At 36.7% G+C, this 22,457-nt stretch overlaps 1 protein-coding gene across 3 annotated transcripts in view; it reads right to left on the bottom strand.

The window, feature by feature from the left end:
* LOC103035350 (potassium voltage-gated channel subfamily KQT member 2) overlaps positions 1 to 22,457 on the bottom strand; it is a 91,833-nt gene that overhangs the window by 23,641 nt on the left and 45,735 nt on the right. For all 3 annotated transcript variants that reach the window (XM_049479544.1, XM_022675624.2, XM_022675625.2), the window contains exons 2-8: positions 18,704 to 18,794; positions 18,471 to 18,597; positions 17,740 to 17,915; positions 7,644 to 7,769; positions 4,291 to 4,401; positions 3,118 to 3,213; positions 798 to 892 (exon numbers count right to left, since the gene is read on the bottom strand). In XM_049479544.1, coding sequence (XP_049335501.1) covers positions 798 to 892; positions 3,118 to 3,213; positions 4,291 to 4,401; positions 7,644 to 7,769; positions 17,740 to 17,915; positions 18,471 to 18,597; positions 18,704 to 18,794 — 822 coding nt within the window. The remainder of the gene's footprint in view (positions 1 to 797; positions 893 to 3,117; positions 3,214 to 4,290; positions 4,402 to 7,643; positions 7,770 to 17,739; positions 17,916 to 18,470; positions 18,598 to 18,703; positions 18,795 to 22,457) is intronic.

The raw sequence follows: 22,457 nt of genomic DNA, 5'->3' as shown, positions 1-22,457 counted from the left end.
ACAATGAAACTGAAACACCTGGTTTTAGACCACAATAATTTATTGTCCCATTGGACAGTTCTTGAGGAAACAGGAGAGTTGAGGTTCACATTGAATTCTGCCGTGATTTGAGCAGCCGTGGTTTTAAGTTTTTTGGATACAATCCGAGTTAGCACCTGAACATCCCTTTCAGACAGCTTCCTCTTACAGCATCCACAGTTAATCCTGTTGGATGTGGTTGGTCCTTCTTGGTGGTATGCTGATATTACTCTGGATACCGTGGCTCTTGATACAGTATATCACAAAGACTTGCTGTCTTGGTCACAGATGCTTCAGCAAGACGTGCACCAACGATTTGTCCTCTTTTAAGGACAGACAGAAGGTTTTCTATTCTCTTGATACATCACAAAGACTTGCTGTCTTGGTCAAAGATACGCCAGCAAGACGTGCACCAACAATTTGTCCTCTTTTGAACTCTGGTATGTCGCCCATAATGTTGTGTGCATTGCAATATTTTGAGCAAAACTGTGCTCTTACCCTGCTAATTGAACCTTCACACTCGGCTCTTACTGGTGCAATGTGCAATTAATGAAGATTGGCCACCAGGCTGCTCCAATTTAGCCATGAAACCTCCCACAGTAAAATGACAGGTGTTTCAGTTTCATTGTCCAATCCCTGTATATATATATATATATATATATATATATATATATATATATATATATATATATATATATATATTTATTTATATATACAGAGAGGAAGAAGAAGGAGATGGTCATAATATAGGAGAAGAGAGGTGGCAGAGTAAGAGATACCTGTACATAGGGACCGATACAGTCCTCTCATAGTAGTCCCAGGTAGACTGCAGGTCTGTGCGAGAGAGGTTGGTGGCGTAAACCCTCCAGGCCGCCTGAAGAATCAGATCAGATAGAAACACATTACTAATACACACACACATACATTAGGCTGCGCAAGGTAATTAAGATACAGCCACAGGGTGTCCTTGGAGGACGTCCTTGTCTCTATCTCTCTGTAGGATTATTACACATACCTAAAGGAATTAGGTGGTGCGGTGACATTTTAAATGACATTACTGCACCTCTTACATGCAACCTATACAGCTCAACGCATGACTGATCAACCTTTACCTCCCTGGAGAAAAACTAAGAAAGTATCAATTAGAAACCACTACAGTGTACTGCATGCTATTGCTCCAGAAAGAGTGAACCTGGAAGCACTATTTTTTAATGTAGATTTGTTGTGGCCTGCTCTTTTGCAGCACTGCGGAGAAGCTTCTAAAAATAGTCCACCACATTCAATTCATCCTGTCCTCTATGGATCAAACCTGGAGCACTGCTGGGGGTTCAGCCCTGTCCAGCTCAAAATTATACGTTCTTATATAAGTGAGATTGCACAGAAAGCTCAGATTATAAGATTATAAAATTATTATTTTTTTGTAATTTTTTATTATTGTTTAAAATAAAATATTCAATGATCTATTTTTAATTTCAATGTAGTGTTACATTATTTTACACAAACATGCTGTATTACATCATTCTATTAACAGTTCATTTTGCAGCTCTACCAAAGTTACATAGTGCAGTAACAGTGTTCTTATGTCCAGAGTGGTAATAATAGAGCATCAATATGATTCTGAAGCTGCTACAGGTGTCTACATAATGTTCCTTTAATAGTTTATTCACTCTCCAGTTCATACAGGCCTAAGTTAAGCTAGGTATTTTATATTTTAAGACAACTGATCTAAAAGGTACAGTAAAGATTTCTTTTTTATTTATTTGCTATTTATTTCATTTTTTTTAATTTTGTGCTGATCAAGATCATTTTAGGAGTTATGAGGGGAAAGAGCGTCATCTACCCACCCAAGGCCAATTGTGCTCTCTCAGGGCTCCGGCAGCTGATTTGAACCAGCAATATCATTATTATAGTGACAGTGCTTTAGACCACGGAGCCCTATAATTTTATTTCGTGAAAATGCTCTCCTAATCTATTCTCATCGCTTTTGTGTTGGTGATGTACTCCAGGATTCCCCTTAATCCCCCTTATCTGATCACTTTATGGATGTAATTTAGCTTCAGTGTGTGTGTGCTTTCTTTCTTTCTTTCTTTCTTTCTTTCTTTCTTTCTTTCTTTCTTTCTTTCTTGAATTCTTGAATTCTTATTGAGTCAGTCAAATCTTATTACTACCTACCTGATATATTTGATAATTGTCAAATAGACATAGACAGAGTATATTATATAAACAAAAAAAATATAATAAAATTGTCTGAAAACATGAATGTTGAAAAAGTAAGGAATAAACAATCAGGAAAATTATGGATAAATATTCATTAGTTTTTTATTAGTAAAACTTTCTATGAATAGCATATTACAATGTTAACATATTAACACATTAAATATGATTGTCCTCTCTTTCTATGCTCTCTTTGCCAAATTTTATTTGTATTTTTTTATTTCCCCCATTGTTATGTCCTTGTAACGTTCCCTTATAACTCATTCTACTTAAAATGACAGTAAACATTTGATTAATTAACTCCTTAACTCTGACACTCTTGATATATTGTTATAACAATTATATTTGTTCTCTAAAGGGTTGTGCTATCAATAGCCTCAGATCAAATATTGATACTATGATGTCTGACGCCATGACTATTTGTCGTAAGGTCCCCCCCCCCCCCCCCTCCCTTTCTGAATGAAGATCTTTAGCTCTATTTTTCACACTGCAGGTTTTTTCTAGTGGCAGTTAGAGTAGCAGTAAAGGCTTGTTTACATGCATGGTGTCATCCTCATATCCACTGATTATCGCTGATTATATCACCTCTCAGGTTGAAAGCAATGTTTACCAAACCCATCAGAGCATTAACAAACAGAATTTCTGATGCGCTGCTGTTGCTGCCGAACTGACTTATTTATTAGCCTGCTGTCAGTCTCTATTAGAGTTAAAGTTAAAGCTGCCTTTCAAATGTCTGACCAGAGCGCTCAACTTCCAGAAGTCTGACAGAATTAAACACTGGAACCCTAATGAAGTTTAATTATCTCTCATTAAAGAGGACGTAATTAACTGAAGATGATGGTGGTGGGCATGCTGGGGATATTATGACAGTAAAGTGGGCTTCACCTGAATTAGTCCGGCAGCTGGGTTCCGACGTTTCTCAAAGTGTTTCTGTCGATGCTGCTCCTGGACTTTCAAGGCAAAACCAGAGCCCAAGATTCCCTAGAAATGTAACAGAAAAATTATACATCAAAAAGATAAAATTATTAACTAAAAAAAACTGAATAAAATAAAAAAAACAATGGGTAATATTTTTTTTTTTACATACTGATTATATGTAAAGAAAGTGTTTTCACACACCGGCACTGGTCAGATTATCAAACAAACACTCAGACAAAGAAAACCTGAGTAAATATATAAAGTATTTTTAAAATGATAATATCATTTATTAATGGACAAAAAAAATATACGAAGCAATCTAGCCCTGTGTTTACCCCCAATAAATTAACTGTGATTAATCACACTTTTTAAAAAGCTGAGTTAAATTGTATTACTAACCACACCCAGGCCTGATTACTGCCAGACCTGTAGAATCAAGAAATCACTTAAATAGAACCTGTCTGACAACATGAAGCAGCTAAAGATGCTAAAGAAAGTAACACATTATGCCACAATCAGAAGAAATTCAAAAACAAAGTTATTGATCATCTATCAGTCTAGAAAAGGTTACAAAGTCATTTCTAAGGCTTTGAAGCCTTAGAAAAAAGAGAACAAAAAATAAAAACAAAATTAAACATAAAATAATAAGAAGATAAGAAGAACGGTTTCAAAATCTACAGTGAGCCACGTTCAGGAAGAGAGTGACCAATAAGAGAAGAGAGAAGGAAGTGGACAGAGCAGAGACCAGTAAGAAAAGGATCACTCTGAAGTGAGTCTTTCCAGCAAACCATAGTAACAGCTATTTTTCACAAATGGAGAAAACTCAGAACACTGGTGAACCTTCCCAGGAGTGACCAGCCAACAGAAATTACTCCAGAAGGGCATGGACAACTCCTCCAGAAGGTCACAAAAGAACCCTGAACAACAAGGTTTTGGAGTGCCTTAGTCAAAGTCTGATGCTGAAGGTGATTTTAAACAGGCTGTTCATGCTCGAAAACCCTCTAGTGTTTCTGAATTAAAACAATTCTGTAAATTCAATTATTAAACTAATATCCCAATAACTCTGATTACTTGAATCCTGTGTTTCTGAATAGAAAATCTGTGTTTCAGTGCAAATTCATACTTTCCTCACAGACTTACAGCAGGCAAGGCGAAGAAGGACACTCCAATAAGGGTGAAGGTCGCTGCTAGAAGACGCCCATTCCACGTTATTGGATACTTATCTCCATATCCTATGGTCGTCAGAGTGATCTAGGGTAAGGGTAAATAAGGTAAGAAGCATCACTGGAGGCAGTGAAGTCCTGACTCAGCTGAAATAAGAAAAAGGTTTTTGGTGCCATACCCTAAATAATAAATTGAACAATGTAATGTAAACCAGGGTCATATTCATAAAGGATTCATTTTCTTTTATTTGTTTCTAATGTATTTAACCAATTTTTATTTGATTTTCTCTTCAATTTGGAATGTCAATTACCAAATCCCAGTTCCTGTGAAAACCCCAATATCACTAGTAATGCCTTCAATACATATGAAATCAGACTAATTGTTGTCTAATTGTTTTTCCAATCACTGATGCAACATCACGGGGCATCTAGCAAGCTTAGAGGAAAGCACAGCGACACAGCACTGATACATCAGCTAACAGAAGCCTGTGCTGACCAATATCACAATATGAATGATGAGAGGAGAGAGCACAGTTTGACCAACTGTGCTCTCTCAGACTCCAGCTGCTGATACCAAGTGGCATTATCTGGGATTTGAACCAAATTTACAATAAGTGTAACAAGTGTTTTAGTTTGAACAATTCTTTCCTACTGCTTGTTTTAATCCCCCAAATAACCACAATTTACAATAAATATAAATATATTCTAGTGCATCTCGGAAAAACTTAATATCATTAAAACATTACTTCATTTCAGTAACTCAGTTCAAAATGTGAAGCTCATATACTATATAGATGTACTTATTTATTTTATTGTTGATGATTATGGCTTATATATTATTATTCTAATTTTCCAAGACACAGATTTTTGGGTTTTTATTGGTTGTAAGCCACAATCATCAACAATAAAAGAAATAAACGCTTAAAATAGATCAGTCTGTGTGTAATACATCTATATAATATACGAGTTTTACATTTTAAACTGAATTACTGAAATAAAGTAACTTTTTAATGATATTCTAATTTTTTGAGATGTACTAGTATAGTGTATATATTCATACATACAGAACATTCAATATATACATTTAATCATATTTGGACATAACATTAATTTAATTAATAAAACCAATCTACACCTTGTATATCATGAATGTTTAAACAGTTTTAGCAACTTCAGCAAAGATTTAAACCAGAATTTAGGGATTTGTATGGGTTGTAGGGCAGAACTGATCTGTATCAAAAGAAAATCTAATCAGTAATATATGAGTATATTCGAATAAAAAACACCAGAGGACTTTGTGGAAACAGACGCTGTGGTCTCTCTTTGGTCTCTCTGGGCAGCATCAAGCCTGACAGATAGCCTTTACTAACCTAATACAAAACAATTAGTCTCCATCATTTTCATTTAACTCTTATTTTATTTAATTTACTAAGTCTGTTAGTTTCGAATTAAAGAAGGACCCTGACTCCATATCAAATAAAGTCCTATAGAAAAGGAAGTAGTCGGATTCAGAGAGATTGTTCTCAGCTGCCACACTTTTCTCTTGCTGTTTAAAATGTAAAGAAGATTCTTTGTTTAATGTTTGCATCACATCGCTTACAGCACTTACAGTGTGCTTGTGTCAGATTTCAGCTGCATTAACTTCCAGTACTCTTGACATTTTACATCCTAGAACAGACGTCTGTTAAATGGTTCTGTGAGATTTTAGATGCATTTATTTTCACATTTATAACACAGTATAAAACATTTAAAAACAACTTTTACAGTTTGCCTCATATCCCATCGATATATCACAGTATATTCACAGTCTTGTGTGAAGACACCGTCTCTGAAGTTTCACTGATGTCTCTGAGTTCATTTCAAAGGGAAATGTGCCAACTGGTTTTGGCACTCACTAGAGTCTCCAAGGACTGCCATCTTGTCAGTGAATCTCTTTGGCAGCTTGAGTGCAAATAAAACTTTGCTGCTAATACAACCACACTACAGAAGCTTCTCCAAGACGTTCTCCCCATAAACATGAGCTTCAAAAAGCTTCGAAATCTCAATTTCAGTATGGGGAACAAAAATAGTGTTTGAACAATCAAATAATAAATAAAAAATAGTTTACAAAAAATATATATTTTTAATTAATCAGCTTGTCCTGGAACTGGAGCTACAAATCAGCCACAATGACTAAGGGCTCTAATTTAGTGATCTATAGTGCACTGGTCGATTGCGGATCACACAGCTGGATTTAGAGCATGTCTTTAGTATCATGAGGGCGCAAAAAATCTGCATTGTGCGGCTCGAGATGCGCAAAAGGCATGTACTGATTCTCGTAATTATTCCTGGGTATGTTTTGGACATAATCTGAACTAAACCAATAAATCAGTGCTCCAGCTGTCATTCCCTATAAGAGCAAGGAGTGCTCTGACTTTGGTGTGTTCGTATCTTAACAGTGCGAAGCTTTGTGGTGTGTTTTTGCATATTTTGCTTTTGACAAATGTCGTTGTTTGCTTTCAGAATTTGGTAGAATGTCATTGAATCAGTTCTTCATTACTTTATCCATGAAATGTTTCCCCTACCATTGGTTCTAACACACCTTTATGCTTAAAAGCTGGCATTATATTCTTGACATACTATGAAACCCTTTTTTCTTTAAACATACCTTGGCTCATTGTGGCCAAAGAGTTATATTTTAACTCCACAATGCATCAGGCTTGTTGAGATGTTCTTTTGCAAACTTCTGACATTGAAATTGTGGAGTGAGAACACAGAAGAGGTTTTCTTCTGACAACTCCAGAAAGGCCATATTTGTGCAGGTGTCCATGAACAGAAGAAATCTCCTAAATATACTGTCTTCCTGAAGGTCTTTTGCAGTCAATCAGTCATAATTTGCTTACTAGCTAGCAATCTTATGAACAGCTGTCCCTAATTTTTTTTCTTGATCGTCCAGACCTTATCCTGACCTCCACTGTTCCTGGTAACTGCCATTTCTTAATTTAATTTATTTACTGATAATATATACTTATATGTTTCTCCTGCTTTATGGGCCTCAACCATTTTCATGTCCAGAGTGCTCGACAACTGCTTAGAAGAACCAATGGCTACCGTTTTTTTTTTTTTTTTTGAGAGAAGCTAACATGAGTCTATAGGGTATTTATGAAACTCTGACATTGGCATCATATAGCGTATCCTAATGATGATGTGAACAAGTCATAACCATAACAGGCTAATTAAGGTCTGAGACCATGCTCAAATCGCTTAGGTTTGCGATACTTTAGAAAGGTGCTGCTTTCATTTTTCACATTTAAAAATCATACAAAACCAAAATAAGTAATTGAGACTTACCAGGCCCCACCATAGTGCATCAGCATAGGTCTCAAACATCTCGTTGTCTTCCTTCTCAGCCAGATACACAAGGAACGAAGCCAGGATCAGACACAGGAATCCAATGTACCAAGCTGTGATCAGTTCCTACCAAGGGCAAACACATAAAACCGCACAGTCATAAAGAACAGCTCAGATGTCATAGGATATATATACAGTACAGTATGTTTAGGCTCAGAGGGTGAAGACTAACATGACCCTGGAATCATATAAACCTAGTCACTGTATCTTTATAAAACTGCTACTAATGCAACATCACTGACAGCTGAACACGCTTGGAAGAGCTGCTTTAGTTTTGTTATGTTTGTCTAGTTTTTTATGTCTATTTTTAAACATGCAGAATTTGGGTGATCCCTGTTACTGATCTGGAATTATTAAGTGGAGTAGAGAGAAAACAGGCAGTGTACAGCCCGAGTGTCCTGTAGGAGATGTAAATAAGTTATTTTGCTGGAGAAAAAAAGAGTTTTGTATTACCTACACCTGTAGCATATGGGACAAGGCATTTTAAGGGGTTAACCCTTATATATTTAACCTCAAACTTACCTTATGATGGTAATAAGTAATTATGTTTCACTACCAGTGTATATTTATGGGTGAAAACACAATTGTACTTGAAAAACGATATTTCTCTTACAGTCTTTTAGCTCCATTGCCATGGCATCCATTAGTGCCTTTCATTTGCTGTCTAAATAGGAGAAATGTATCGCTATGAACCACAGACGAGAACAGTTACATAAGCTCAAATGAGCAAATATTAGTTAAGCAATAAAATATTTTTTGATTTTGAGTGTTATGCTCTTACACAACAACAGCCAAAAGTGACAGAAAACCACAGGGCCTGGCACAGAGGCTCAAAGCAGCACTAAACTCGTCTTATGAGCAGATCAAGCTTTTATTAGTGTCTAATTAGCTTGTGCTCCATCGCGTGCTGCATAATTAATGCGATACACTAAATCCAAGTTCACTTGAGTTCAGAGCCTCTCCAAAAGATAATGTTCCCGAGTGCAATTTTGTAACCTAATTCCCGTACAAGCGTCTCAGAAAGACAGCCCGAGGTGTTAGCGATGGCTAAAAGAGAGTCTGGCAGAAAACAACACGAAGACACCCACACACTCGCTGAGTGCTGTTGCCTCTGGCTAGAACTTGGCATGAAGCCATTTTGAGTTTGCAGTAACTGGCTCATTATGAGAATGAGACATCTGTAAAGCTCACTGATGGCTAATGTAAAGAAAGCTAATCACCCTGGAGGCTCACATTCAGTAAAGAACTTATTCACTGGTGTGGAGGTGAAGGGTACACTATACTCTGTGAGGAAAATCAGGGCTTTTTTATTCTCTAGTGTAGATACATACAGTATACAGTCAGCTCGAGGTCTGTATACGATGCTTAACCCTTGTGTGGTGTTCATATTTTTGTTACTCGTTTACTTTGTTACTTGTATTTAATTCAGCAAAATTAAGCAATTTTACATTAAAATGCTTTACACATTCTTGCTTCACCTAAATTGCAAGCAATATAAACAGCTTACATAGTTAATATTTGCCCTTTACCTTTCTTATGTTACATTTCTTTCAAAAAGTGCTACTATTTTTTTATATTTTTTTAATAAAATGTAAAAGAAAATGAATTAAACTCAAGATATGAGTTGAAAATTTGTTTAGTTTCAAATTTACAAATGAAGCAATGTTTATTAGCCCTTGGCCAAACATACTGTATGTAATATAAATGTGTGTGTGTGGGGGGGGGGTGTACAGGGTGTGTTTATCGAAAATGTGTTTTGATATATGTTTTTCACAAAAAATGAGCCAATGCCAATGAGTTTGAGTTAGAAAAAATATTTTTTTAGTTTCATTTGATGAAAAATGAAAACGGGTCCCACAGACCCGAACACCACACAAGGGTTAAATCATTATAAATCAGGGTCAATGTCTTGAAAAAAGGCAATAGGATTTTACATACAGTATACAATATGTTACATAGAATAGAATGTCTTCAAAATGTATTTGTTTGTATTGTAAATCAGATTTTTTTACTGTTATTGGGACATGAGTTTTTACAAAAGACATCGTAAAACCTGCGACAGAACCATAAATAAAAGCAAACTCAAATTGCCATACAGTACATGTGTGCAGCAAAAGAGGTAGCTCTTCATGCTACATGCTACTGTACCCATGTGACATACCTAGGCTGGAGGTAGAGTGAGGCAGTGATGTACCAAAATTATTATTTTGTTTTTAGAATTTATTTTTACACTGCCAATTTTCAATCTCTTTTAATTTCTAAAAATAAAGAGAACAGGTTTGTGTGACTGAGCGTTTAGGACTGAAATAAGCAAATAATCTTTCTTCTGATTGGCTGCCATGTTTTGTGCCTTATTCAATAAGAAGTCTGGGCTTAAACACTCCTTATAACGCAGAGAAATTCAAAATGTTGGTGCAATGGAATTGCAAATGGGCACAGATAAATGGTAAGATGGAAAAATGCAAAATAAATAAATAAATAAATAAATAAAATAATTGACCCTGTGGTAAAAATAAGCCAATTTATCCAATTTAGTAATGTTGTTTGAAATGATGTGTTTCTTTTCGTTTTGTTTTTTTTATACATAAGCTGTAATATGTTTTATCTGTGGGGGTGGGCTGGTGGGCCTCTATTATAATATCAATATGATTGAGTAAGACTAAAGTGCTGTAAATGTAGATTTGCTGGGTTTTGGTACGTCCTAAAAACTGTAAATTGAAAACAGGCTATTTCCACATGTATCCAATGTGAAATCAGAATTGAATGGTATGTTTTGAAAATGACATACTGCAGCAAATCTCTTTGTAGTCAAACACATAATATATTTGTCTTTGTGTCTTTGTATGATACAAAAAACCTGAAGTTACACTCCTTATCATTTAGTTTTTTTTATTCTATTGTTATTTGGTTCATATTATGTAGGCCTCTATTCAAATCTGCTTCAAACATTTAAACAACTACAGATTATTCAGAGCAAAAGCTGAGAAATCTGAACACAATGTCTTTTGATGTCAATTTGATGACTCTGATATATATAAAACCTCTCTGTTTTAATGAGACTCATTTAAATCAGGCACATTTGGTATAAAGACTAATTAGAACACCCGCCGCGGTGCAGGAAAGCACTGGCCAGCACAACACTGATGAGCCCCCTTAACAAGCCAGACTAAGAAAAATGACTTCAAACATTCGCTTCGTCAGCAAGTGCTGCTTTTTTCCTCTCTGCTCCTGCACACGCAACCTTCTTCTTGATGCTTAGAAAAAGGAACACCGCTGAAGCGCACCACTTAAGCAGACAGAACAGGGGCCCGCAAACCCGGAGGAACCTGTTTTAGGCTGAAAAAAATGCAGCATTAGATGCACGCCAACGCTCTGAGCCCTGGATGTGGGCAAGACTTTGACCTTGGAGAAGTCCTTGCCTGAAGCTGCACTCATCTCAGCACCTTAGAGAGCTGGACCTGAGCTCGGAGCTAGGCAAGTGCAAAGAGGGAAGTGCCAACTTTAAAAGCTGACACGGACAGGTTCCGACTCCCTGATGTGATACTTAGAGTGATGGATCAGGCAAAATTCAGTTTACACCAATTTCCCACAATCCTGACTGTAGACAATACACAGAATTACTGTATGTATTTGATCCAAAGTAGGTTTCTTTAGTTTTTGGCTCAGATTTTGGGACAACAATTAATGTAAGGTAATGTAACTAACAAATAGGGCCCTATTTTAGCGATCTATAGTGCACTGGTCAAAGTGAAGATTGAACAGCTTGATTTAGGGCATGTAGCTGTGTCTTTGGTACATTTGGAAATAGTCTTTTTTCAATTTTCGTTTTTTAGAACGTTTTAGCCTTACTCAATCACACTGATGTTATATATTCAGAGATATTCAGACTTTTTTCTAAGGCCCACTTCACACTTTTTTGAGAACTTGGCCCCCCTCTGCTAATACATTTGTCAATATGAACATTTTACAGCATATGTAAAAAAAAAAAATCAGCCTTGTGTGGCTCAAAATGTGCAAAAAGGCATGTAGTAATTCTCTTAATTAATCATGGGTGTGTTTTTGGCATTGTGTGAAATAAACCAATCAGTGTGCCACTTGTCATTCCCTTTAAGAGGCAGGTGAGCTCTGACTTTGGCACGTTTGTGTCTTAACAGTGCGGTGCTTTGTGCATTTCAGCAGAGGATAGTGACCTGTGTGTTCACACTGTGAAGACACACCAGCAGCTCATTTAAGGAAACAGCAATGTTATTTTACTCTTTATTCTGTTTATTGTTGAGTTGGGTTTGCAAGCTGTGGTGTACACATGTGAGCACAAGGCATGAAAATATGAAGACTGTTGATGGGGTGTAAGATAGGAATGAGCATGCACCTTCCACAGGGTGTACGATAGGGTCTATAATGGTCATTTTAAATATACATTTTATTTCTCAGCCTGATCAATTTAACAGAATTTAGTGTTTTGGATCTGTTTCTGTGTTCATGTCCATTACATTCATTAAGAATTTGAACTGCTCACATAGTCAGCGATATAGAGGCTATTGAAAGCAAATATGAATTTTTATTTTTTTAATTAGAAATGCTGGTAAAATGTAAAATACTACAGAATATTGTTAGAAATTGGTTAAATGATGGATCTACAAATAGGCAAAAGTATGGCTATAACCCAGGCTCTGAAATGGCTGTTACAACTCCTTTTTGTTACCCAATAAACTTTAGTATTAAGCACTGCATTGAGCTGGCTGGCAGCACTGGAATTGCCTATTGCTCAGCTGGCACAGGTGAAAGTGGCAGTGCCACTTTTAGAGGTTATAGCAGTCAATCTAAACTTGCCCACTACAGCCGGGCATGTTGAGTCATTGGGGCAGAGTGAAGAGATAAAACAAAAAAAAAAACTGTGCCATCCACAAAGCATATTGTGCCTCTTTTATTAAAGTATGCAATATTAACTCAAGCTTGAACTGGAGTTAAGCTAGAGACTGTTTTAAAAGTTCTCAACTGCCTTAAAATAAAATAACACAGAGTAACTTTGTTCATTCATATTCAGCTGGACCTTCAGCTAGAGACTGTAGGTCAGGGTCGTCCAAACTTTTTTTGTTGTGGGCCAGAAGGAGAAATATATTTGAAGTCATGGGCCACACTCTGTAATAAAACAAACAATGAAATATACCACTTTAAATAATATATTTTTTATTATTTCATTTACACACCATTTTACTTAACTTACTATCTTTATCTTTCTTTGACAGTGTTGTGTAAACTAAGATTTTTCAAATTTATGTTTAATTTCATGATGTCTCTTGATATTAAACTCCTTAATTACGGCAAGTTTTAGACTCTTTGGCCCGTTTTTATGCACTAGAAATGAGCACCCTCTCCACTTTTAGACTCTTTGCCTTGTTTTTCTGTGCTAGAAATGCGCACCCTCTCCACTTTTAGACTCTTTGGCCCGATTTTCTGCGCTAGAAATGCGCACCCTCTCCGCTTTTAGACTCTTTGCCTTGTTTTTCTGTGCTAGAAATGCGCACCCTCTCCGCTTTTAGACTCTTTGGCCGCTTTTTTGTGCTAGGAATGCACACTCTCTCTACTTTTAGACTCTTTGCCCCGTTTTTTTGCGCTTGAAATGCACACTCTCTCCGCTTTTAGACTCTTAGGCCCGTTTCTGACACCTAGCGTTCAAACTTTGAATCTCACATTTTAAAAACCTGCTTAACAGCGGGCCAACTTTCATTCTATTTCTAAAATACCTCGCGGGCCGCTCCAAAAAAGGAAACAGGCCCCAAATGGCCCGCGGGCCGTAGTTTGGACACCCCTGCTGTAGGTGTTCATTTAACATGGGATAATTTTCTATGTGAGGGTGGAAACTGTGTTGCCTGGTGTGAAAAAAAAAATAATAATAAAAATGAAAGTGGTGCTGCTGGTGAATATAGGTGTGCATCGCACCACTTATCCTACTGGTTACACAAAGAAACTACACATGACCCAGATTTCATGAAGGTTTTCTCAATCTTTGATCTTTTGCTCAACTGTAGCGCTATTGTAAATAATACATTTTCAGTCCGTAACTTATTATCGCAGAGCACAAACTGTGCTGTATGACATGAGGATCTAATAAATCTCATTCATAGTCCAGCATCATACTGTATATCAGCCCGTCTACAAGGGGCTGGTTATTTATAAAGTGCATCAGCGGTTATAGATAGAAACAGTGTTGCATCACCGACACAACAGCCTCTGCATTCCCCAGTGAGGGAGGCTTCGCTTTTGAAAGAGCAGGCAAAGTGCTGAGGAGTCAAGTCAGATGGAGCTGGGCTTGAAATGACTTGAGCTAAAAATAGAGAGGTTCTCGCCGCTACCGAATAGAAGTTTTTTAGGTGCACTGACGCAGGATTGCACAGCAGATGTACACATTCATAAAGATGCTTGTTAATGTTTGGCCCAGACTGAGCAACTTTATGAGCTGGGAAATTAAATATGCACGACCTCAGTGCTCATCAGTGCAGCTGGGGGCTATAAATCAGCTACGCTGGCACTTGGCCTACAATTCACACAAGAAACTAGGGAAGCTCTAAAGTGCTTCCAAGATGGATAGGTGTGATGGACCACAGACAGAATGTTCAGAAGCACTTTAGCATTGAGGAGGCTTTTATGTCGTGCTTATTACCCTTAATGTAATTCCACTTAAAAAAATCACTTTAATATGATTTTGAGTACTGAAGAAGCACAGCAGCGTTGGTGGTGGTAGTAGTAGTAGAACCTCAGAAGATGTACAGTACAGGCCAAAAGTTTGGACACACTTTCTCTTATTTAATGTGTTTTCTTTATTTTCATATTCATATTTACCAGAGGTGGAAAAAGTACTGAAAAAATGTAATTAAGTAAATGTACCTTTACTTTGCTAAAATTCTACTTGAGTAAAAGTAAAAAAGTACTCAATTTAAAAATCTACTCGAGTAAAAGTAAAATGAACTTTGAGTAAAAGTTACACAGTTACTTTAAATTATTTGATGTAAAAAAAGTACAAATCATAAATTAAATCGTTTTTTTAATGAACTATTATTCCACATAATAATTTGGACCTTTCAGGCAGTATTTGTTCAGACCACCCCATAAAACATTTTTAAGAACAAGTTGCAACAAGGTTTCTATGATCCATTTTTTTTTCTTTACTATTAAAAAGTTATAGTCATATATGTGACTAGGTTTTACAGTTCATTATTATTTTTCAACTTGCCATTGCTGTGCTTTAACTGCTATTTACATTTTTTTTAACATTTAAGCAGATTGTTTAATGATAAAAGTACTTACACCACATGCTTTTCTCAGGTTTGATGTAAAAGTTGTTAAAGCTGACAGCTCTGTCCGGCGGGGCACATTATGTATTGCATGAGGACGTTATTGCCTCGTTATCCCACGCGCGAGCATCTGTGCCAATTTTTTTTAGTTCAGACAATTATTTTTTTCCACCCAACATTTTATTTTTTACTCAGTAACGAGGAGTTTTCCAATGTAGCGAAGTAGATTACTTAGATTAATTACTTAAAAATTACAAATTACTCATAAAATCTACTCAATTACAGTAACTTGAGTAAATGTAATTAATTACTTTCCACCTCTGCTATTTACATTGTAGATTCTCACTGAAGGCATCAAAACTATGAATGAACACATGTGGAGTTTTATGTACTTAATAAAAAAATTGCCTGGCCTCCACAGTCACCGGACCTGAACCCAATCCAGATGGTTTGGGGTGAGCTGGAGCACAGAGTGAAGAAGGCAAAGGAGCAACAAGTGCTAATAAACACCTCTGGGAACTCCTTCCTTCAAGACTGTTGGAAAACTTTTCATTTCAGGTGACCACCTCTTGAAGCTCATTGAGAGAATGATGCCACGAGTGTACAAAGCAGTGATCAGAGCAAAGGGTGGCTATTTTGAAGAAACTAGAATATAAACATTTATTTTTTAGTTATTTTACCTTTTTTGTTAAGTACATAAAACTCCACATGTGTTCATTCATAGTTTTGATGCCTTCAGTGAGAATCTACAATGAAAATAGCCATTAAAAAAATAAAGAAAATGTATTGAAAAAGAGAAGGTGTGTCCAAATTTTTGGCCTGTACTGTATTCCTCCTCTCATCTAATAGAAAGTTACTGGTCAGACTTACTGACACCATCCAGGTCTTTCTGTCTCCCCTTCAGTGAAATACTACCCCTCCCCAAGTCACCTTCTCCAGGCCTCAGCCACTAACGCTCCTCTCCTGCAGCTTGAGTAATAGTGCGGCATGCCAAATCCAATCCAAAGCAAACCAACCATAGCCCCAGTGTTCTCGGATGCACCCTAAATCCATTCTATTTGACACTTTACCAGCGTATCTCATTAGACAATGAACATCTCCATACTCCACAGCTCCTACACTGCATCTCTGAGGAGATACGCTCGGTTGAGAAGATGCCAGCAACCTTGCTCTGTAAGACAGCCTGATCTACCAAGATACGATTTATCATAGCGAGGGAAAAAAAGGCAGGCTTGACAAATGAAATCTAATATGATGCTCCTGCTAGAATAGTTTCTGTTTAAATCTGCGCATAGAAAGTGTCTTACACAGCTTCAAAGATAAACCAGCTGGAACGATAAAAATGTTTAGACTTATATAAAGGAGCATTGAGTCTTGATATAAGGCTAAAACTCGCTGAAGGTAAAAAAAGCTTGCATTTTAGTCAAAAGCTTTTAACACACAATAGATACACAACTATAAACAGGTTCATACAGAAAAGAATACAGCATCTTTTGGTCCTATTCATCATATTTATATGACTTAATATTTATTCCACTTAAGATTTTTTTAGGTGGAACGCATGCTCAACACTTCAAAATATTCATTTAATTTAATATTTATCATACTATCTCGAACTTTATCTGAGATTAAATATATGCTGTCCACCCTTTCGTAGTCAGGGCAATTAAAATAATTTTGGCAAACCAAATGTATGTTTAATACAGTTCATGGTCAACTATTTTTTATCAAATGCAAATTTTCACTAAAATCATCCACCCTGTCATGCAGTTGTTATAGAGTTGTCATGACAGGATGGACAATTTTAGTGAAAATGTGCATTTAATAAAAAGTAGTTGACATTAAACAATATGATAAATGTTAAATATTAAATATAAAATGTAATTAACATTATTCGTTGCTGAACATGCATCAAGTTGAGACCATTGAAAATAAATAAATTAATAATGCTTGACATTTTCAAGCAAATAGTTAAGGAATACATAAAATGACTAAATGTCAAAAACACATCTATAAATAGTTTTTAAGCAAATGTGGTTGTTATTTTTTCAAATAATTATTCAACGCAACCATGCAGTTCAGTGCACATGGCAATAAAAATAGTGTATGACATGCCATATTAGTTTGTTAATTACTTAAATAGCCATATAAAAAATATAACTCCCACCACCCCATTTATACAACCATAATACAGAATACATGCTATTTGACTATGGAGAAATATGCACGTCACCATAAATAATCAAAGTTCTTGTGAGAATAATGTTGTGTGAACAGTTATAACTGTGTTAGTTAAGAGCCCTTAGTCTTTTGAAGATTATAAAATTTGTGTTTTAAGCTCTGATATTTTTAATGCATTTTTACAGCTAAAAGTCAAATTGACCCCCAAAAAACACTGATGTATTCAAAATGTGTACAGGACATTGTAAACATATCATCATGTTAAATTTATGTTTACCCAGTTTGTCCCCAATAAATTATGAAAAGTGGTTGAATATGAAGTAAATAAAATTATATTAACTGCTTATTTAAAGGCATTAGACACTGAATGGGGTCAAACTGAAAGATAACAAGAGGGTTAATAAAACTGTGAAAACAAAAAAGCCTTTCTATATTGATTTTGACCAAAACACCACAAAACAGATCCAAAACACCACAAAAACACAGACTTCAGTTTCTATGGTGATAAAATCACTCAGCAAGTGCCACTTGAGTGATGGCTGATGTTCGGTGATGTGGGTTACCTTGCTGTGGGCGTAGACAACAGATCCCAGGAGCTTCCAGGTTCCTCCTCGCCGGTCCATACGGATCATGCGGAGAATCTGGAGGAACCGAAGACTCCTGATGGCTGAGGTGGCGAAGACATTCCCCTGCGTGCCAGCCGCCAACACCGATATGGAGGCTATTAGCACCATGATGTCTGTGATGCACAGAAAAACACAAGTGATTGTGTGGAAAGTGAGGAACTCCAGGTGTTAACTGCAGAAATGAAGGCTGTAATTTTTTCACGGTGGCCTGCCTCTGTGATTAAGTGCTACATTAAAGCTTTCAAAATGCACGTCTGTGAAATTGGTTTTCATGGATCAGGATTTTTGGTCCTATTGCTGTAAATTGGCCTCTGAGGCCAGTTCTATTGCAAGTTCTACCTTAAACTGTCTTTGTATTTGCGGAAATCAAGATATTTCTTGATTCTAGCTTAAACTGGAATGAATATTTGTGATTGGGTAATTGGAAAACTCATAAGCCTTCTGTTCTTCACAGCTGCTTGATTAAACCTTATTATATAAATTAAATCAGCTAATAAATCTGAATGGGAATAATGAATTATATCAAACTTTTCACTGAGAAAATTAACTTAATAATACACATATTAGATGGATAAATGGATTTGCATCCAATTTACAATGTACTGTCTATAGTATAATACACATGGCACTATTATCATTTAATTATCATTAAATAATACAGTTCTTACCTATTACACAAAACGGTTTGCGAGCAAATTTCAGCCTGCCTCTCCATCCCCTGTACCGACAACAACATCCTGCCGACCATATTCTTACAATATATTCAACACCAAACACCACGATCGTCACAATTTCCTGCAAACACATACGAAAAAATACCATGCACATTATGTTGGTGGTTGTAATAAATGGTAATAATACACTAATACTGATGTACAAGTGATTATGCAACAGATCATACCAATATGTACAAGGCATCCTCAGAGCTTTGCTCATATTCCTTGATGGTTGAGAAGACTGACAGGACCAGACAGGAGAAGACCAGCAAGAAACTGAAAAAAAAAAACAAAAAAACATAAAGCGATATTTGTTAAAACAATTCATATTGACCATCAGTGCTTAGTTAATATACTGTACATAATTATATTTGTCTTTAAAAGGTGAAAAAAATGATATATAGCTTGTAAAAAATATATATTTAGCATATTTAAATGATGACTAGTGGTGGTAAAAAAAAAAATGTATCATATTAATCACAACAATATTCTGTGATTAACTGCAATTAATCGCACTTGTTCTTTTTTTTCTTCTAATTTTTCCCATTTTCTCCCCAATTTACACAGCCAATTACCAAACTCACTCATTAGGACTCCCCCTATCACTAGTAATGCCCCACCAGGAGGTTAAAGACTAGCACATGCTTCCTCCGATACATGTGAAGTCAGCCACCACTTCTTTTCGAGCTGCTGCTGATGCAGTATTGCCGAGCAGCCAGCGCACTTGGAGGAAAGCGCAGCGGTTCCGGTACATCAGCTCACAGACGCCCTGTGCTGCAGGCATCACCCTAGGAGTGATGTGGGGAGAGAGCACCATCTACCCACGCAGAGGGAGCAGGGCCAATTTTGCTCCCTCTGAGTGCTGGCAGCTTAATGGCAAAGCTGCATGAGTGGGGGTTCGAACCTGCGACCTCCCGCTCATAGTGGCAGTGCTCTAGACCGCTGGACCACTCAGCTCCCCAGCACTTGTTCTTCTTAAGAAGCACATTTTTATACTGGATTTTTAAATATAAGAAATGTAAAATGCAATTATATGTATATAAGTGGTGTCAATTAAAATACTAGCATATACTTGTATGTTTGAGGGGAGATAAAACCAACATGTGGTGCTGGAATAAAGAACGCATGACAAATTGGATAGAGGAAACTTAATGGCGGAAGATGGGGTCAAACTTGGTGGCCTAATTAACTTACATTAATGCTTTAACAGTATGCATTGACAGCCCTAATAATGACATTGTGGTTCCATATAAAGGACAGCATTAAGAACCTTAAACACAAACACAAACACCTTAAAAAAAGCAAAACAAATTCTAGCTACATGTGGAGAATAATGATTCAAATATGCAAATTTGCATACATCATTTCATCATCTAGAGGTATAGTAACTTTTCAAGCAGGCGCTATCTACAGGGGTTGAACAATGAAACTGAAACACCTGTCTCAGTTTAGTGTGGGAGGTTTAATGGCTAAATTGGAGCAGCCTGGTGGCCAATCTTCATTGCACAAGAGCAGAGTGTGAAGGTTCAATTAGCAGGGTAAGAGCACAGTTCTGCTCAAAATATTGCAATGCACACAACATTATGAGTGACATACCAGAGCTCAAAAGAGGACACATTGTTGGTGCATGTCTTGCTGGCACTTCTGTGACAAAGACAGCAAGTCTTTGTGATGTATCAAGAGCCACGGTATCCAGGGTAATGTCAGCATACCACCAAGAAGGACATACCACATCCAAAAGGATTAACTGTGGACGCTGTAAGAGGAAGCTGTCTGAAAGGGATGTTCGGGTGCTAACCCGGATTGTATCCAAAAATCATAAAACCACGGCTGATCAAATCACGCAGAATTCAATGTGCACCTCAACTCTCCTGTTTCCAACAGAACTGTCCGTCGCCACAATGAATTATTGTGCTCTAAAACCAGGTGTTTCAGTTTCATTGTCCAACCCCTGAACTTTCCTTTGCAAAACGTTTGCAACACTGGCAGTCATCCCTTCTTTATTTCACAGGTTAACTATGAAAGGACAAACAACAGGCTTCATTTTATAGACATGATAACTAAACAGGCAATGTAAAATTGCATCTGAGCAACAACTCTGCACACAAAGTCACAAACTTGCTATTTATACATCAAAGAACAACCCATAAGCCTTTAACAGTTGATTTATGCATAACCATCTCCATTAAATGCAAGTGGTGAAACTGGATCTCAGTTGGTACATCCCCTTCAACATTAGCAGCTTATCAGCGACAAAGAACAGACAAGATACACATATAATTAAACATAATACAGTCAGCTTGTCCTTCAGAAGTGTCTGTAATAGTGTTGGATGAGGGTTTTTTTCACAGCAGGAGCTCTGCTGCAATTTGCATGGGATCTCAACAAATTCAATATGATTCAGCAGGAAGTGCTGAGCTGGTTCATGCAACAGCTAGCTAGACATTAAACCCACTGCAGGGTATCAGCCTCCCTCTAACACACTACAGCCCTCTGCAGATACTGGAGCGTCCAGGAAAGGGGTAAAGATAATACGCCATATTGACAGAAATGTCACAATCTCCACCTCACCGCGTACCAGGCTACAAGAGACTACAATACATCAAACCGATACAAACAGACACAGATAGCCAAAGATACTGCGATCAAATTCTGCCTGTAAAGCACAAAACAGTGCAGTTTGTTAGTGTCTCAGATGAAGGAGAATAAATAGAGCTGTATACTGTTCTAATCTGGGGTTACGTAATATGAGAGATAAGGTTACATTACATTTACATTATTGGTTTTCGGCTGTTCCTCGTATCCAAGACTACTTGCTTTTGGATCGTGAATTACATCTTTAACCTTGCAGCACACATGCAACTAAATGACAGCACCATTAGTTGCATTCCTTTGCAACCTGACAACAGAGAAAGTCATCAACATAAAAGTTTTTTTTATAGAAAAAAAGTCAAAACTTCTGTTTAAAAAAGTCAAAATGTCTTCAAAAACCAAATTAACCATGTGCATATTATTTTTTGCACAAATGCTTTAAAAAAATGTAAACGAAATAAGTTAACGGAATAAACTTGTTATTAGACACAAGTGCCGCAAATAGAGAAAGAGAGAGAGAGAGAGAGACAGAGCTTTCCTTTTACGCATGGGGTATTTTAGCTATTCTCCTGGGCTAGTAGGTGTGTGTTGTATATGCTGCACAAAAAGTTGCTGAATGTGTTGATAGTCACTTTGCTAGAGGAGTCTGAAAAACTTTTTAATCACCCCTAAAAGGAGTCCTAGCACCTCATAAAAAAGGAAAGTATAAAGTTATGTTTTAGTTATTTTTTTTTTATGTACATTTGTTCTGATAAGCTAAAAAAAATACAATCTGAGAATGTAAATCAATAAAGAATTTTAAGAATTTCAAAGAGTGCAAATATATAATCACTTTTTCTTCACACTGCCACCGCACACACAAAATTAAACTGCACTCTTTATGCTCTTTCTGTTGGATTATTGTATTATTTTATTAAAAATACTATATTATTTTGGAGCAGTTGTTTTTGTTTTGTTGTCATGACCTTTAATGTATTTACATTAGAGATTAATATCATTAATGAGTAATAACCTCTGTTTCAAATATGAATAACACTGAACATGGCCACACTTCAGCACAAATAGCCAATCAGCTGCCCTCTATGTGGAGATCTGTGCAGGGGAAGTAGCCATAACAAGCTGAAAAATCCAGAGATAGGGTATTTTTTTGTGCATTATTGAGATCAAACTAGAAAATCTGATTTTATTAGTGATTAAAAATATATTTCTGAAAAGCCCAATGTGAGAAGAGCTCACCCTACAGATTAAAGAACTTCTTAAGGACTACAGCTAACGTCTTGGTGGCAGATACAACAGGAGACTGTCAGGTGCGGGTGCAGGGAGGACGCGGAGGCGGACGCAAATGCA

Source organism: Astyanax mexicanus, chromosome 5, assembly GCF_023375975.1.
Source record: "Astyanax mexicanus isolate ESR-SI-001 chromosome 5, AstMex3_surface, whole genome shotgun sequence".
NCBI classification, from domain to species: Eukaryota; Metazoa; Chordata; class Actinopteri; order Characiformes; family Acestrorhamphidae; genus Astyanax; species Astyanax mexicanus.
Note: the sequence above shows the minus strand (reverse complement) of the source record. Positions and strands in the feature narration are given on the sequence as shown.